Genomic DNA, 17,514 nt, shown 5'->3' with positions numbered 1-17,514 from the left:
AAAAGGAGAAGACAGACAAAATTCTAGATAGAAGAAATGGATTGTGTGAAGCCATTGTATACTTGGGGATTGCAGATATTCTATGGGGCTAGAACTTACTTGTTTGGCTGGCAGAGTGTCTGAAAGCTGGGAAGGCTCTGAGAAATGCCAGGAACTAGATGTATGTTAATTCTTATTGGGATCTTTTAAATTTAATAACTGTTAATAGAGTAGCTAAAATTAACTGAATGTTTATTCTGGACCAGACACTGTGCTAGGTTCCTTACAGGAACTGTCACTTTTAATATTTCCAAAACACTATTAGCAGGATGCTATTGTCCCCAATTTACAAATTGGAAAAGCGAGGCCTACAGAGATTTACCTGCTGAAGTCACATACCTGTTATTGGGGTAAGGCCATCAATTTGGGTTCATCTAACTGCACAGTCCCTACTAGTTATTAACCTCCATTGCTCTGAACCATCATGCAAAAGAAGGTAGACTTTAACCTGAAGGGAATGGGAAGGAGGTGGAAAAAAATTAAAACATGAGAGTGACAGGCTCAAAAAAATGCTTTTCAAAAAAGATAGCTCTCACACAGAGTGGAAGCTTAGTGGCAGGGCAGAGTCTAGCCTGAATGCTTAATCCTCCAGATCAGAGTGGGTGGGCACTCAGTTAACACAGGGGCCCTGGATGGATAGAGAAAGAGTGATGGTATTGAAAGTCAGAAAGTAGATTTGATAACATGAAATCTGGACAAAGGGCCAGAGGAAGGAAATTCTGCCCTGAACAGACTGGAGGCTGAAGGTATCTTTCAGCAAGATAGGGAATATGGAAGGGGGAAAATAGCTTTGGGAAGTAAATGATGCACTTTTAGAAATGAGTGTGATGTGCTTATTACCTATCCAGAAGGACCTGGCCACCCAGCAGTTAGAAATATTGGTGTACAGCTCAAGACAGGGGGCTCAGCGGAAGATACCAATTTGGGAACACCTGGGGGAGGTAGAGATATGGCAGGCAGGGAATCCATGATCTCCTTTGAGTTTCAGGGAAGAAAAAACTAAGGTCAGCATGAATGAACCCAGGAATATCGGTGGGCCTGGCAGAGAAAGAGGAGGAGAACATGAGAAGGTTGAGATGGGGATGTGCAGAAGGATAAGAATGACCAGGAGAGGCTGTGAACCCAGAGGCCAAGTCCTCTTCCAAGGAAGCAAAGGTACTGTCAACAGGGCCATACCACAGAGCTTACCTCTACAAATGCACACACACCCACTACCTTAAGGCAGATTTAAATCTGAAAACTGGTTTTCACTTCTTAAAAATCCCAGGTTCAGGGGCACCCGGGGGGCTCAGTCGGTTAAATGCCTTTGGCTCAGGCCATTATCCCAGGGTCCTGCATCATGCTTCCCACTAAGCAGGGAGCTGGCTTCTCCCTCTCCCTCGTCCTCTCCCCCTGCTTGTGCTCTGTCAAATAAATGAACAAAATCTTAAAAACAAAAAACAAAACAAAACAAAAAACACACAGGTTCAAGGTAGACTTTTCCTACAACCCAGCTGGTCATGTAGAAGCTAATTATTACAGGAAGAGCATTTATTTACCTTGTCCTTAACTATCTTTTAACTCTCACCCAAGAGTAGACAATTAAGGGGCACCTGGGTTAAGTGTCTGCCTTGGGCTCAGGTCATGATCCCAGGGTCCTGGGACTGGGCCCCACGAGGAACTCAACTCAGCTGGAAGCCTGCTTCTCCTTCCCCCTTCCCCCCCCCGCCCCCGCTTGTGTTCCCTTTCTGTGTCTCTCCGTCAGATAAATAATAAAATCTAAAAAAAAAGAGTAGACAAGTATAGAAATTATTAAATGTGAAAATTTTAAATTGTTATTTTGTATTGATGTGAGCAGTTTGTGCTGGTCTCCTAACAAAAGATTTGAAAGATTGCTGGGAGGGGAGGCTTTTACATTAAAAGGAACACAAGATTTTCTTCTATTCCTATCAACAGTGCCACTAAATTTCCCTTTGAGGTTCAGACAGGGAGACCTCTTGGAGGTTAGAGGCGCTCTGACTGGTAAATTAAGGCAGTGTGATACTGGGGGCAAACATAGAATGTAGAGGACTGACACCTGTAACCAACATCACAGGTTCTAGGGGCTGTTCAGCCGCTCCTGGGCCTGAAATGTTGAACAAGCCACACCCGAGAGCCTCAGACTACCTCAGAAAGCCCTGTTATGTCCCTGAAAGGTTTGCCATAGATGGATGAGATGATGGGTGCAAAGGTGGTGCCCCCCACACCTCTAAAAGTTACTACTTCTTAACTCAGAGAGTACAGACCCAGGACCATGGATCTATCCTGCATTGAGGGCCTAAGCAGGGAATAATGGTCTGACTAGGAACCTGGGGGCATGCTCTGGAGATTGCTGTGACCCTGGAGGAGGGGGCCACAGTCCCTACAAAAAATACACTGGTCTCCCGCTGACACATTTCAGGAGAGGCAACAGAAGCTTTAAAAAACATTTCATGGGGCGCCTGGGTGGCTTCAGTTGTTAAGCGTCTGCCTTTGGCTCAGGTCATGATCCCGGGGTCCTGGGATCGGGCCCCACATTGATCCCTGCTCTCCCACTCCCCCTGCTTGTGTTCCCCCTCTGTCAAATAAATAAATAAAATCTTTAAAACAAAAAACTAGGTTTCCTTCCTTTCCTTTTCTTTCCCTTGTGAATTCTTACTGGAATGTTTTTAACCTGTCACTGTGCTGCGACAAAACAGAAAACCCAAGTCTTGGCCTATTCCAGGGCAAGTAAGTGACTAAGTTTAAAAAGAGGTGTCATATACATAAGACCTGTAGAGCTTTTCCATCTGAGCTCTGTGGAGGGGACTCTGCAAGACTCCGTCCCATGCCACCAAGAGGGCTTGCTCTTCCACTTCCCAAATGGTACAAGAATCATCCCTAAGGCCCACACCCTCATTATTTCCTAATAGTGGGGAACTTCATCTCCTACAGGAGGACCATGTTCTGCCTCTTTATTCTCTCTTCCCAAGAACTTCCCTTCAGAAGCCCACCTCTGTCCTTTCTCTGAGTAACCTCTCAGATACCCGAAAAGAGTTCCCATGTGTCTGAAGAAAACAATAAGTCTGGACAGAGAATCCAGACGCCAGTCGCAGCTTTTAGAGACCTTCACACAACACACGCGAGTCTCACTACCATGGATCTATGCGGAGAACGGACCAACGAAGGCCCAGCTCACTCAAGCTGCGGTTAGTCAGTCACATTCCCGCCTCCCTCGCCATCACAAGTAAGGCTTAGAGGTAGAGCATGGGGAGTTACCCTATGCCTAAAAACGTGGGAATTAGGTATACGCAAAGCCACCCACGCGCCCCGCTGGATAACTTCTCTACTACCTGCACCAAGCTTTCTGTCTCTGCATCTGGGGTTGTTCTCCCGGACGAACAGGAGTCGGCTGCGGACTGAGCAGGTAACGGTACCGACAGCAGAGCTCCCGTGGAGTGGCCTTGCTTAAGGCGGCCTTTGAATCTTCCCGCTGCGGCAGCTCTGACGAGACTGTCAGAACTGAGTGCCGAGCTACATAAGCCGGACCCTCTTTGTCCTCTAGTCCATTCCTGCCTGGAGCCGCCCATACTCCCTACCTTAAGGTTCACTGGCATTGAAAAGGGGGGAGGGGCCAGATTGGGGACAATGAGAATGTCAAGGATTTAAGACCTCTGGCAAAGTCGCTCAGGCGCACGAGGGACTTTTGACAAACTGGAAGGAGTAAGGGAATGAGTGGCACATGCTAAATAAATCGGGCGGACCCGAGAAGCCGGGCCCTTACTGACACCCAACCCGCAGGCAAAGCTCGGGGATCCCGAACTTGACCCGGCAGAAGCCGGGCGACACGAAGGTGGCGGTTTCCCTCCGCAGCCGGAGCGTCGCGCCTCTCGGGGCCACTTCCGGCGAGGGTGTGGAGGTCGCCCGCGCGCAGCCATCGCCGCGCGCCCGCGCTTCCCGTGGTCTAAACAGCCCGCCCGGGCCTGCCCTGGACGGAGAGTCCCGAGCGTCCGGCCCCCTAGGGACTCCTCGCCGACCCGGCCCCCTCTCGAGCCCGAAAGCCCCTCCCCTTCTTAGAGATTACAAACCCCGGTCGCAGTAGAGCGCGTAAAGACGCGCCCCCCCCCCCGGGGCCCCCACTCCGAAGGGCCCAGAGTAAAGCGAGCGGGCACCGCCGTCTCCCAGAAGCACAACTGGGGGTCCCGGCCGCCCCGCAGTAGGAAGCCAGCCAACGGGGTATCGCTCCACCCGGCGCGTGGTCTTCACGCTACCCGTGGGCAGCGCCCGGCTTGACCCCGCCCTAATGTCCCCACCCTCCCGCGATAGGGAAGCGTCCGCCGGGAAGGAACAGACGACTAAGTGGCACAGCTTCTTCCGAGTGTTGTCGTGGGTGGCTCTGAAAAGAGCCTTTGGATGGATAGGATGGAAGCTCGAGCCGGGCGCTCACTTTTAAGCCCGCTCCCCGCGGATGCGGCGAGCCAGCTGGATGTCCTTGGGCATGATGGTGACGCGCTTGGCGTGGATGGCGCACAGGTTCGTGTCCTCGAACAGCCCCACCAGGTAGGCCTCGCTCGCCTCCTGCAGCGCCATCACGGCCGAGCTCTGGAAGCGCAGGTCCGTCTTGAAGTCCTGCGCGATCTCGCGCACCAGCCGCTGGAACGGCAGCTTGCGGATCAGCAGCTCGGTGGACTTCTGGTAGCGCCGGATCTCGCGCAGGGCCACGGTGCCCGGCCGGTAGCGGTGCGGCTTCTTCACGCCGCCCGTGGCCGGCGCGCTCTTGCGGGCCGCCTTAGTGGCCAGCTGCTTGCGCGGGGCCTTGCCCCCGGTCGACTTGCGGGCGGTCTGTTTCGTACGAGCCATAGCGAACCAAGACACCAGCTCACCAGCGCAGCGGCAGCGAGAGTGACGCGGCCGCTGCCCGCCGCACCAGCCTTTATAGGCACCGTCTTTTTCCGATTGGGCGGGACAATAATTGAAAGTCCCGCGCTGGCTGTCCATTGGCCGTGACGTCACCCGCCCTGCCGTCACCCATTGGCTTGGGCAGAATCCTCCCTACCCCCGCCCACCCGCCTCGCTCAGTCTACTTTCCAGTTGGCCAACAGTCTTCCCTACCTTGTTTTTCCTTTCTTTTCGGCCGGCGGGGGAGGCCCATTTGGGTTCATAACCGTGTCAGAATGTTGTTCCTCCTCGGCCTTTCGCCCCCGTAGAACACCGCTCCGCACCCCCTTCCTTCCTTCCCACGCTGTCTCCCCAATTCAACCTCAATCTTGCGTTTGCTCCCCGTCCCCCAAAACGCCTTGTGACCTTTGAGGAGCCCCCTCGTTCGTCTGACGGATCTTTTTTCCCGCCTGCCGGTAGTTTTCAGATTGGAAAGTTGTCCCGCCCGCCGCCCGCCGCCCGCCGCCCGCCGCCCGCCGCCCGCCGCCCGCCGCCCGCCAGATCCCGCCTCCAGAAACCGAAGTGCGGACCTGGACCGCCGCTGCGAGGGCGGTCCCTCTCTTTTACTGGACTAAGACAGCCGACTGCGTTAAGCCAAGGACCAGGTCCGCCCCACTCCCGGGAAACTGTCCGCTCCCCCGCTAGCTGGGGACGCACGTGTGTGTTGGGCAAAGGCCTCGGGAACGCGGCGAGCGGCGCACTCGGCACCCACTCCTGAGACGGGAGTCTGGGGGCCGCCTAACACTACTCAGGACAGGACCCAATCGACCGTGGCTGCACCCAAAGAGGTTCGGCCCCTCTACCAAACAACGAAGATGGCCGAGCGCTCGGGGCTCGACACGCCGCACCTCCGTGGGGGCTCGCCCTACTACTTGGCAAAGACGGAACAGAAAAGACTGACTACTGTTAACAACTCTTTATTTGAGGCAGTGGGTGGCTCTTAAAAGAGCCTTTGATTTCACAGTTGCCCCCTTCGAGACCAGGGCTGGCGGGGTTTGCGGACACCGGCCTCACTTGCCCTTTGCCTTGTGGTGACTCTCCGTCTTCTTAGGGAGCAACACGGCCTGGATGTTGGGCAGAACGCCGCCCTGGGCGATGGTGACTTTGCCCAACAGCTTGTTCAGCTCCTCGTCGTTGCGGATGGCCAGCTGGAGGTGGCGGGGGATGATGCGCGTCTTCTTGTTGTCTCGGGCCGCGTTCCCCGCCAGCTCCAGGATTTCCGCCGTCAGGTACTCCAGCACCGCCGCCATGTACACCGGCGCGCCGGCCCCGACCCGCTCGGCGTAGTTGCCCTTGCGCAGCAGGCGGTGCACCCGGCCCACCGGGAACTGCAGGCCAGCGCGGGACGAGCGCGACTTGGCCTTGGCACGAGCCTTGCCTCCTTGTTTGCCACGACCAGACATGACAGCGACACTCGCGGCCAACACCTCCCGCTTGACGACCGAAAAAGTCGCCGCAGAGCGCCCCACTTCACCCTTTTATAGGCAGAACCCGGATTGTCTACGGAGCACTTCGATTGGCTCAAGCAGATCTTTGTCCTGACGGCCAATAGGGTGGCTCGGCCAGAATCCGCTTATTTACATAATCTCGTCGCCCGCGCCCGAGCGCCGCCGAAAAATCGCGAATCACGACGCGGCGTAACCAGAGCCTTAATTTGCCTACGGCCTCTTTAAGTACCGAGGCGCTTCCGGTAGTCTGGGCCTTGCTGTGCTGCGTGCGTTTCTGCTCCGTTCTTGGTCTGTCGCTATGCCCGAGCCGGCAAAATCCGCTCCCGCGCCCAAGAAGGGCTCCAAGAAAGCGGTCACCAAAGCCCAGAAGAAGGACGGCAAGAAGCGCAAGCGCAGCCGCAAGGAGAGTTACTCCATCTACGTGTACAAGGTGCTCAAGCAGGTGCACCCCGACACCGGCATCTCGTCCAAGGCCATGGGCATCATGAACTCCTTCGTCAACGACATCTTCGAGCGCATCGCCGGCGAGGCCTCCCGCTTGGCGCATTACAACAAGCGCTCGACCATCACGTCCCGGGAGATCCAGACGGCCGTGCGCCTGCTGCTGCCCGGCGAGCTGGCCAAGCACGCCGTGTCCGAGGGCACCAAGGCGGTCACCAAGTACACCAGCTCCAAGTGAGTCCCTGCCGGGACACGGCGCTCGCACGGGTCGCCGGTCGCTTCACTCCAAAGGCTCTTTTCAGAGCCACCCACCTTCTCGGTGAAAGAAGCTGTTTTCTCTCTATTCAAAATTTCTTCTCTTTTAGTACCACTTAATTTCATTTCCTTAGTCGATGTCAGCATTTTCCCTTGGAGGACATGCAAGGAACCCAAGAAGGAACTGATTCTTTAGCATAGTGGAGAGCTAGGTAGAGTATGTGTATTTTTTGAAAACTAACAGCTCTAACAGTGAAACAGTTAATGATGCGTGGCAGTCAACTTGTCTCAATCAAGATTGTAGAAATTAGTGTTAAAGAGTGTTTACTGTAAAGCAATTAGATTGGATCTGTACTTTGTAATTGCATTTTTCTTGCTCTGGAAGATATATGTGTTTGTAAAAATGCAAAGCAGTGCTTTTGAAACCATGCCCGTCACGTATTAGTAAACCTTTACTGTGTCCCTCGGTATCTTGATTCTGTCGTTGACGTAATTCCTAGTTTACATACCTCCCCTGTCCCAGTTTGGTATTCTTTTCAGGTACATGGAATCAGTATGTACTTACTGTTCAAATTGGAGACGTTAAATTGTTAGAATAAGATAATAAAAAGGCCACTTATTTACAATAAACCGTTTTTGCTCAGGTGTTGAGAATTTACACAATTCTCCATAGTTGTAGTTTTGCTATTTTACAATCTGGATAAGGAAGGAAGCAGGAAAGAGGGTTTATAGATGTTCAGGGATTTCCAGATCCTGGGCCTGCTAATCACAAAATGTCCAGAAACTTACATTGTTAAAACTGTTAAGTCTTAAAAATGTTTGTCACTTGCTTGGAAGTGACATTCATTCTCTTCCTCTCTGAAAATAGTCACTAAATATTAGAGAATAAAAAGGGCTTTCTCCATTTTTGAGACTAGATGTTTAAAAGCAGTGCTTCTTAAAACAGTCCAAAGGCCATACGACCCTGAATCAGTTTATCCCTAAAGCCACACATATTTCCTCCAAACCCAGATCATGGGCACTGGAGGTGAGAGGCCAGGATGAACAACCTCTGGAACACTCCAGGTGATTCACATGTTTGATAACCACTGACATACTGGCTATGTAGTTGCGGTATTACTTGGTAAAAACCTGTTGGCAGTTTTCGGTCACCAACCCAGATAGTTCTTTCTTTTTCCTAAATTGTCCTTTCCCAGAACTGTTTTTAATACTACATACAAAATTAGTTTCATTTATTCCTTCATTAATTCAGGGCACCAGATATAGCATAGGACTTTGCCTTTCTACCTTTATTAGTGTTTGAAAACACATTTTAAAAGAGGTTAAGAAAACAGAAGATAAGGTACTAAAATAAATCTGTAAAACTAAAACTTCCTGGAAAAAAAATGTCAACACTGCAGGGGTCCTAGCCCATCCCCTTGCATAAACTCTTTTTCTCATGTACGTTCATAAAATCCCAAATATTATTCTCCAGCATGATTTTTATTACCTCCTGTCTGCCCTGCCCAATTAAAGGACAATAACTTATTTCTAATTCTAGTAGAATTAGAATTCTACTAATTCTAAATTAGTAGAATTTAGGATTCTACTAAATCCCTCCCTTCTTTCCAATGGTTAGACCCCAGGAAACATTTTCCTGCTTTTGCACGTGCCTTTGCTTGATCTACTAAGAGATTAGGCAGAAGGCTGAAACGTGGAGATGGGGAGGAGAAAAGAAAATAGAGGAAGGTTTGAGTTTACAGGGAGGAATATAATGAAAACATTTTAAGAAGCACACAGGATGTTGGGCACATGCCATAATTACATGTTGGGGAGGGAGTCCTTACATTTGGTTCTGAGGATTCTCTGAATATGGGTAGGAAAGCCAAAAACAGCTAATTCTTAAAGGTGGAGGTGGCTCAGTGTAACTATATTATCTATCAATCGTTCCCTTTAGCACCAAAATTTACACTTACAAGTGTGACATCTGTTCAGGCTCCACTATGACTATTTGTGCACACCATTTCCTGCAATAGAGGAGGGGGGGGAAACATATTTTGTACCCTCAGATAAGTAAAACATGCTGGGGATGCAGTAGTAAACAGACAAGAAAAAGTCCCTGTCCACATAAAGCTACATGTTAGTTGGTGGATACTGAAAACAAGTAAATGAAAGAAATGTATAATAGTATAATATTCAGGGAATGATATGTGCTATGAAGTACAACAATATGGAATACAGTGTTGACAACAGGTCTGATCAGTTAATATTTGAGCAGAGGCCTGAATAAAGATAGTGAGCCATAGCCTATATTGGAGAAGAGTAGTCTAAGAACTGGAAAACAAGTGCAAAGGTCCTGAGGCAGGCACAAGTTTGGGGAGTTCAATAAATAAGCAATGCTAGTATGGCTGAAACACAGCCAGCAAAGGAAATATCTGCAGGGAGAAGAGATCAGGGAGGTAGTTGAGGATCAGATCATGTAGGCCATAGAGAGGCCTCATAGGCCAAAAGATTTTGTCTTTTATTCTAAATGAGTTGAAGTGCCTTTGGAGAGTTTGATCAGGGTAATGACATTATTTGACTTGTTTTTTTTAAAGCTCCCCCAGGATGCTATGTTAAAAAATAGACTAGGAGAGCAAGAGTAGTAGCAGGAGAGAGAGAGGTGGTATCAGTGGAGATCTGAGAAATAGTGAAGATATATTTTAATTGAAACTGATGAACTGAATGTAGGTTATGACAGGAGAAGAATAAAGGATTAATTGCAGGTGTTTGGACAGAACACTCAGAAAGAGCTGCTATTTAATGACATGAGTGACGAGTAGGTTTGGAGGGAGAAATCCAAGAGTACTGTTTTGGACAAAATTGTGACTCCTGGTAGCTATCCGAGCAGAAATATCAAGTAGGAACCAGATAGGAAAGATCAAATTCCTGAATGGGAATATGAAATATGATAATCTGGAGTTCAGGGAAGAGAAAGGGGTTAGGTGTAGAAAGTCTGATTCTTGCTCTTTTGTAGATGATCTACCATCTTTTTCTGAAAGCACTTAGAATCACTATAACATGTCAAGATATATTCTCTCCCTGGAAATAACTTAGCTTCGGGCTCAGTATTTGATGAAACTCCCCTATCCAACTTCAGTTTCAATCTCAGACTTCAGAAGACAGAATAACCAAGTGTCTAAGCCAATGTGATTTGAGCATCCTTGGACTAGTACAATCACTTAAGTCACTATTATCTTTAATGAGTAGAGCAAGTATGATGAGCAAAAGATAACATTCAGAGTTCTTCTAGTTAATAGATGGATGATCACTCTCAAACATACATTAGCCCTTTAATGAGGTGAAAAATCTTATATGTTCATGTTGAAATTGTATCAGCATAGATTTTATTGCAAAAATAAAATGGATGATAATGTCTATGAAAGCTGTTTCTGTAGTATTTAAAGTCTTTAATCATAATTTTTAAAAAATTTCTCAAGGAGGGGGGAGTTCAAACCTACAGAAAAATTGAAAAAAATAGTAGATCTTCAACCATATCTTCATCTAGAGTCACCAGTTGTTACTATTTACCGCATTTGCTTTATCACTTTTCATGCACACTTATACATTTTCTGAACAATTTGAAAATAAGTTGTAAACATCTTGACACTTGTCCCTAAACACTTTATTGTGTCTCCCTTAAAAATAGACATTCTCCTATATAACTACATACCATTATTACATGCAACATATTTAATACTGACTTAATAATATTGTTATACAAAATCCATATTCAAATTTCTTCAATTGTGAAAAAAATATCCTATATATAGCTGTTGTATTAGTTTCCATGGCCTAATTGGAAATAGCCTTTGCAGTTGTAAGAAATTACAGTCGATCCTTTTTTTGTGTGTGTGAAGGGTTTTTTGTTTGTTTAATACAGCTGAAAAGAATGCATATACAAAGAATTGAGACATGAGAAAGCATTGGTTCAACACTAATGAATCTACAAGAATTAGGATTTGGGGAAGGTGGAGATTACCTAAACGTTTTCAAAAATTGGAAACTGCAACCAAAATAAGTGGATAAAATCCCTATTAACACTTATGAAGAGTCTTCATAAGACTCCATGACTTTTTTATTAAACTAGAGAACCTTAACTAGCTACTCTAGGGTTCCTCATGTGCAAAACAGAAATAAGGGGATTCCCCTGACTGGTCCCTATGTTGTTAAATGTTCTCCCCACCCCCACCCCCAGCTTCTTCATGAGGGAGGTCTCCATCCTCCCAACTTGAAAGAAGATGTGCATCATTCCATAGACATCTGTCTCCTAGGGCCACCCCTCACATTTCCTCCATTTACCAGGTCTTCAGTTGTGTTCTAGGAACACCACATCATACACTATGCTAAGCATATAGGACAATGACTGACAGGGAAAAAAAATGTTTTTTAATGATGTACTCAATCCATTTGGTGTATTTCAAAAGGTGCAATACTTTTCTTCATTTATCAATGAAAGAAGTTAGAAATTAACTTTAAAAAAAATCAGCAAATGGCAAACAAATTTCCTTGAAAGTCACAGTCACATATATAGTGCATCCTAGAAAAGAGGAGGGGCAAGCAGGTTCCACCCACTTTCATGAGTTTCATCAAATACTGGACCTACTCAAGGGTAAAGAGAAAAGGCAACTTTCAAAAAGGAGTCTGTTATTATTAAATGAGGCATTTACTATACTTCCTACCTAAAAGCACCAGTTGGGGAACAAGTTTTCTAAACAAGATCTAGGAAGTGGAATGTGGAATCAATCCATCCTCCTCTCCTTAAGGGCTGTCCAGTGGTTAATGAATTTAAAAGAACATGACTAAATAAGAACAAACCCCCCCACACACTCCCCGCATCCCATACCTCCCCACAAAAAAAGGGGGGGGGGAGGAAAATTAAAAGAAAAAAAAAAAACCTAAATGTCTCAGATCATTCTCCAGAGTGAATGGAGTCCCGGAGCATCTTCAACAACCCGAATTAGTCTGTTACAGAGTCATCACAAGCATGCCTTGCTTTTAAACGAAACAAAAATTTTTTTGAAACAAAACAAAAACTAGTACTAATCACTTTTCTGACAATACACAATTACTCAAATTAACTAGTACAGAGAGGGGGAAGGGGACCATACCTACAGGCCTTGTCTCACACGAGTGCATGTAGGTAGGTGCAGGGTATTTGTCATTATTGCAAAAACAAATTTTAATCTTTAATCTTTAGTTTGATTTAACATTGCTTTTAGTATGATTCTGAGCCCAGCTGTGTGGAAAGGGCTCTGGAGAGATGTTCACAGCAGCACACACCCTGCGGTTCTTCTTTGGTTTGGGAGGCTCCAGGGCAGCCAATATTGCTTCGTCACATACATTCTTTTTTTTTTTTTAAGATTTATTTATTTATTTTGCGAGAATGAGAAAGAGAGAGAGAGAGAGTACATAAGAGGGGGGAGAGAGGGAGAAGCAGGCTCCTCGCTGAGCAGGGAGCCCAATGCGGGACTCAATCCCGGGACTCCAGGATCATGACCTGAGCCGAAGGCCGCCCAACCAACTGAGCCACCCAGGTGCCCCTCATCAAATACATTCTTTAGGCCTCTCTGTGCGAGTGCAGAACACTCCGCATACTTGACTGCCTTTGGGTCAGGGGCCGGCTTTTCAGCAGTCTCTAGAGTGATAAGCTTCTGTTTGTTCTTGGCAAGTTTCTCAATCGTAGAGGGATCATCTCAGAGATCAATTTGGGTCCCAACAAGCAAGAACGAGTCTTTGGACAATGGTGAGTTATCTCACCCACTTTTCTTTCACATTTTCAAATGAGGATGGTGAGACCACTGAAAAACAGACTAGAAATACATCTGTGGATAACTCCGTGATCTAATCTGTCATAATCCTCTTGCCCTGAAGTATCAAAAAGTCCAAGAGTATATGGCTCTACACCAATCATAACTGTGACTGTATAGTTGTCAAAAACAGTCAGTACATACTCATGGAGATTTGTTTGTCGTGTAGGATATCAGGAGACATGTTTTACCAACGGCACCATCACCCACAACAACACAATTGTCTGCATTGCTGCAACAGTTTTGTATCCACTTTAAATATTTCAAATTCGATGATGACCTCAGCTTCTCTGCCGGGGTGTTGGCAGCACTGCCTACAGTTGATCCTGAACAACAACGGGTTTGGGGCACTGACCCCTGGGCAGTTGAAAATCTGCATATAAATTTTGATTCCCTCCAAACTACTATAAGACTACTGTTGACTGGAAAGAAGGCTTTCTGATAACATCAGTCATTAACACATAGTTTGCATGCTATATGTATTATATACTATTTTCTTACAATAAAGTAGGCTAAAGAAAAGACAATGTTATTAAGAAAATCATACGGAAAATACATTTAGAGTCCTGTGCTGTGTTTATAAAAAAAAAAAATGTGTACAAGTGGACCTGTGCAGTTCAAATGTGTTGTTCAAAGGTCAATTAACTGTATTACAAACTTTGTGGCTTAAAACACACATGTATTCTCTTACAGTTCTGGAGAGCAGAAATTCAAAAGCGGTTTCGCCAAGTGGAAACCAACCAAGACTGTGCTCTCTCCAAAGGCTCTAGGGAGAGACTCCATTTCCATGCATCTTCCAGCTTCTGGGCGGGGGGGCAGCTTTCTCTGCTCATGGTCCCTTCTTTCCTCTTCAAAGCCAGCATCATATCATCTTCAAATTTCTCTCTGCTTTCATCACCTTTTTCCTCCCTTGTCCTTTCTACTTTACTCTGATAAGGGCCTTGGTGATTACATTTGGGGCTCACCCAAATAATTGAGGATAATCTTCCTATTTCAAAATCATATCAGTAAATTCCCCTTTGCCATATAAGACAACATTCACAGATTCTAGGGACTTAGATGTGGACATATTTGGGGGCCATGTTCAGCTTACCATAGCTGTTGACTACTGTTATGGGTTGAATTTTGTCCTCTAAAAAGATATGTTGAAATCTAACTCCCGGGTGCCTTAGAATGTGGCCTTATATGGAAGTAGGGTCTTTGCAGAGCCATACAGGCATACCTCTGACATATTGTGGGTTAGGTTCCAGACCACCACAATAAAGCAAATACTGCAATAAAGCACGTCAAATGAAATTGGTTACTCACTGCATATAAAAGTTATGTTTACACTATATTAAGTGTGCAATAGCATTATGTCAAAAAACCCCAATATATGTACCTTAATTACAAAATATTTTATTGATAAAAAATGCTAACAATCATATGGGCTTTCAGCAAGCTGTAATCACTGATCACAGATCACCATAACAATAATACTGAAAAGTTTGAAATATTGTGAGAATTACCAAAATGTGACAGAGACACTAAGTGAGCAGATGGTGTTGGAAAAATGGCGCCAATGGACTTGCTCCGCATAGGGTTGCTGCAAGCCTTCAATTTGTAAAAAATGCAGTATCCGTAAAGCCCAATAAAATGAGATATGCCTGTAATCAATTTAAAATGAGGTCATTAGGGTGGGCCCTAATCCCATGTGACTAGTGTCTTTATGAAAATGTAGAAACACACAGGAAGAAAACTGAACCAGAAGCCAGAGTTATGCTGTCACATGCTAAAAAATAGCGCTACCAGAAGCTGAAAAAGAAGGGAGGATTCTCCTTGAGAGCCTTCAGAGGGACAGGGCTCTGGCAACACCTTGCCTTCGAATTCCTAGCCTCCAGAACTATGGCAGAAAAAAATCTCTATTGTTTTAAGCCACTCAGTTTCTGGTCCTTTGTTATGGCAGCCCTGAGACACACAAATACTAAAATTTTTAGTGATAGAATTACATTGTTTAACTTTATAAATAAAATCTCAGATTTCTTTAAATCCCAGACATTCCTTCTTGATAGTAATATTAACCTCTGGCTTTGGTGACATATTAATTATAACGCTTGGAGACTCAGTCCAAATGTGCAGTTGGAGCACCTCTATTTTTTTCCTATTTACCCCATTTGGCCTCTTTGAGAGCTTTCAGGACAAAAGGTCTATCATCTTTTATGCTGGGAAATTATGTTGTTATTTCTCAAATATTTCAAGATTCAAATTAGTTTAAATAAAAGTATGTCAGATAAAGGGGCTTAACTGGATGTCTGACATTACAGCAGGGCTTCGAGGTTGGCTGAATTCCATGAGTGATTCAGTTCTCTGATTCTCCCCTGAGGATGTACCTTCCTCTAGTGTTGTCTGTAATTCTTCTTTACCTTCACACCCACAGAACACTCCATCCTCCTTTGCTCTTCAAAGCAAAGAAACTTGTCTCCCAAAAGATAAAAGCAATCTACATTTCCTTACTCAAGTTACTTCAATTTCTGAAATGTTTGTGCTCATCAGATTGGTCTAGATTCCTGAACTAATCAATGCACAAAGGGGTTTGGGATTACACTTAAACCAATCAGGCCAACCCTGTAAGATCTGTTTTCTGGAAAGCACGGGTGACAGTGGTTCTCAAATTTGCCTGCCCGTTAGAGTCACCTGGAGAGCTTTTAAAAAGTACCCAAGTGCAGACTGTTCCCCGAAACACTTAAATCAGAATTTCTGGGGGTGGCACCCAAGCATCAGTAGTTTTTAAAGTTCTCCAGCTGATTACAATGGACAGTCAGGTTTGAGCAGCACATAGGGATTAGGTGGACTCCTTAATGAAAATCAGGAAACTATTAGAAAAACCGGAGAAAAGTAAATGCTACATAGTCAGTAATATATACTATAGGACTATCAACTTCTAAGTTGTATTTCATGACAAACACAGAAGAAGAAATAAAGTCTTGAATACTTTAAGGAAACATAAGGAGAAATCGTCTGGAAGAATTAAGGTGATAGCCTTCCTCCCCACTGAGCTGTGTTTTTGTTTTTTGGGTTTTTTTTTTTAGCAGTTTGATTCACTTTTATTTTATTATTTTTCTTTAAGAAAGCAAAATCCTGTGTTTGTGTTCTTTTCGCTGAGCCCTACGAGCAGCTCTCAGATTGCCAACTCCATATACCCACTTGAATGTCAAAAAGCTTCTTGAATTTAAATCACAACTCTGGATCACTCTTCAGTGCCCCAAACCACACCTCCTCCCCATACTCCATCCTAATTAACAGCACCAGATGTTCAGGGGTGTATGGGGGGCTCAGTTGGTTAAGCGTCTTAATTTCCAGTTCAGGTCATGCTCTCAGAGTGGGGGGGCATGGGGTTCAGTCCTGCCTCAGGCTCCCTGCTCAGGGGGGAGTCTGCTTGAGATTCTCTCCTCCTCCCTCCCTGTCTGCCCCACCCCACAGCATACACTTTCATATAAACAAATAAAAAAATATACACACAGCACCAGTTGTTCAAACCAAAATCTTAGGGGTTTTGCTCTTACATAATCTTATTCCTCACCGAAATCTAATTTTACCTCCAAAATATAATCCTAATTCCAACATATCTAACCATCACCATTATTATCACTGTATTCCAATCCAAAGTGTCTAGACTTCCTAGTGGTTCTCACACTTTAGCACCCATTGGAATCACCCAAAGGATCTTTTAACAGATTATTGGGGCCTGAAATTCTCACTTTTAATAGATTCTCAGGTAATGCTGACGCTGCTGATCTGGAGACCAGACTTCAGGAGTCACTGCTCTAATCCACAACACTACAAGAGCCTCTTAACTTGGTTTTCTTGCTTCTACTGTGGACAGTCTAGGATCTATGACCTACTAAGCAACCAGAGTAATCTTTTTTAAGGTTAATGAGGTCATATTATGCAGATCCCTGCCTAAAACAATCCAAGATCCTAAAACTCAGAACCCTCAAATCAATCAACTTCCTTTTCATTTTCCCAGCCATATTGGGCTTTCTGCACCTCCAGCATTTCACTCTTTACTGCTTCAGAAATTACCCATTTTTTGTTCCCAGTGTGTGGAAATAGACTTTAAATCGGACAAACTATTCTAAGTAACAATTTTTGGGGGAAATCACTATTACCATTTTAGGCAGGTTTTGTGGGTTTTGATTAGCGGTGGAGGAGCAGAGAGAAGGCACAACCATTAAGGGCTAATTCCTCCATCAAAATCAGCTTCACTTTTCCTAAACGGGGAATTTTCACATAAATGATTTAGTCAGGTGCTCGTGAATCAAGGATAGATACGGACTCAAGGAATTTGTTGGAACCAAATATAAAAGCTATCATTTCTTAGCAAACATAACTAAATATTTAAGTATCACCACCGTTTTACCAATTGGGAACACCATATGCTGCTGGTTTTATCCTTTACCGTGCATAAATAACTTTACCAAAAATCAACACAGCCTTTCTCAGTCTAACAACTTACTACACATGTTCTGCACACAGCAAAGCTTAACCCAGTTTCAAGAACAGTCCTCTCCGAAAAGCACAGCGCACCTATGCCCCTTTAGTTTTCCAAT

The 17,514-nt window shown here is 45.4% G+C and overlaps 3 protein-coding genes and 1 pseudogene across 3 annotated transcripts; 1 reads left to right on the top strand and 3 right to left on the bottom strand.

Moving 5' to 3' along the window:
- Nucleotides 1–4,361: 4,361 nt before the first annotated feature.
- LOC148164462 (histone H3-like) lies at nt 4,362–5,013 on the bottom strand. The gene has a single exon (XM_088022914.1). It carries the CDS (start codon nt 5,011–5,013, stop codon nt 4,465–4,467), a length of 549 nt encoding a protein of 182 aa, XP_087879040.1. The 3' UTR covers nt 4,362–4,464.
- An 841-nt stretch (nt 5,014–5,854) lies between these two features.
- LOC148164461 (histone H2A type 2-A) lies at nt 5,855–6,416 on the bottom strand. Its single transcript, XM_088022297.1, has one exon. The coding sequence runs from the start codon at nt 6,354–6,356 to the stop codon at nt 5,964–5,966; it is 393 nt and encodes a 130-aa protein (XP_087878423.1). The 5' UTR covers nt 6,357–6,416; the 3' UTR covers nt 5,855–5,963.
- A 129-nt stretch (nt 6,417–6,545) lies between these two features.
- On the top strand, nt 6,546–7,567 carry LOC148164460 (histone H2B type 2-E). Its single transcript, XM_088022296.1, has one exon. It carries the CDS (start codon nt 6,700–6,702, stop codon nt 7,078–7,080), a length of 381 nt encoding a protein of 126 aa, XP_087878422.1. The 5' UTR covers nt 6,546–6,699; the 3' UTR covers nt 7,081–7,567.
- Nucleotides 7,568–10,566: 2,999 nt separating this feature from the next.
- Nucleotides 10,567–17,427, bottom strand: LOC114203874 (cell division control protein 42 homolog pseudogene; annotated as a pseudogene).
- Between the last annotated feature and the right edge of the window lie 87 nt (nt 17,428–17,514).

This window comes from Eumetopias jubatus, unplaced genomic scaffold (genome assembly GCF_037043125.1).
Source record: "Eumetopias jubatus isolate StellerSeaLion01/CBP00866 unplaced genomic scaffold, mEumJub1_p1.0 scaffold_4, whole genome shotgun sequence".
NCBI lineage: Eukaryota > Metazoa > Chordata > Mammalia > Carnivora > Otariidae > Eumetopias > Eumetopias jubatus.
Note: the sequence above shows the minus strand (reverse complement) of the source record. Positions and strands in the feature narration are given on the sequence as shown.

Excerpts from the sequence above, each read along its gene's own strand:
- LOC148164461 (XM_088022297.1), bottom strand. The coding sequence starts at position 6,356 with ATGTCTGGTCGTGGCAAACAAGGAGGCAAGGCTCGTGCCAAGGCCAAG.
- LOC148164462 (XM_088022914.1), bottom strand. The coding sequence starts at position 5,013 with ATGGACAGCCAGCGCGGGACTTTCAATTATTGTCCCGCCCAATCGGAA.
- LOC148164460 (XM_088022296.1), top strand. The coding sequence starts at position 6,700 with ATGCCCGAGCCGGCAAAATCCGCTCCCGCGCCCAAGAAGGGCTCCAAG.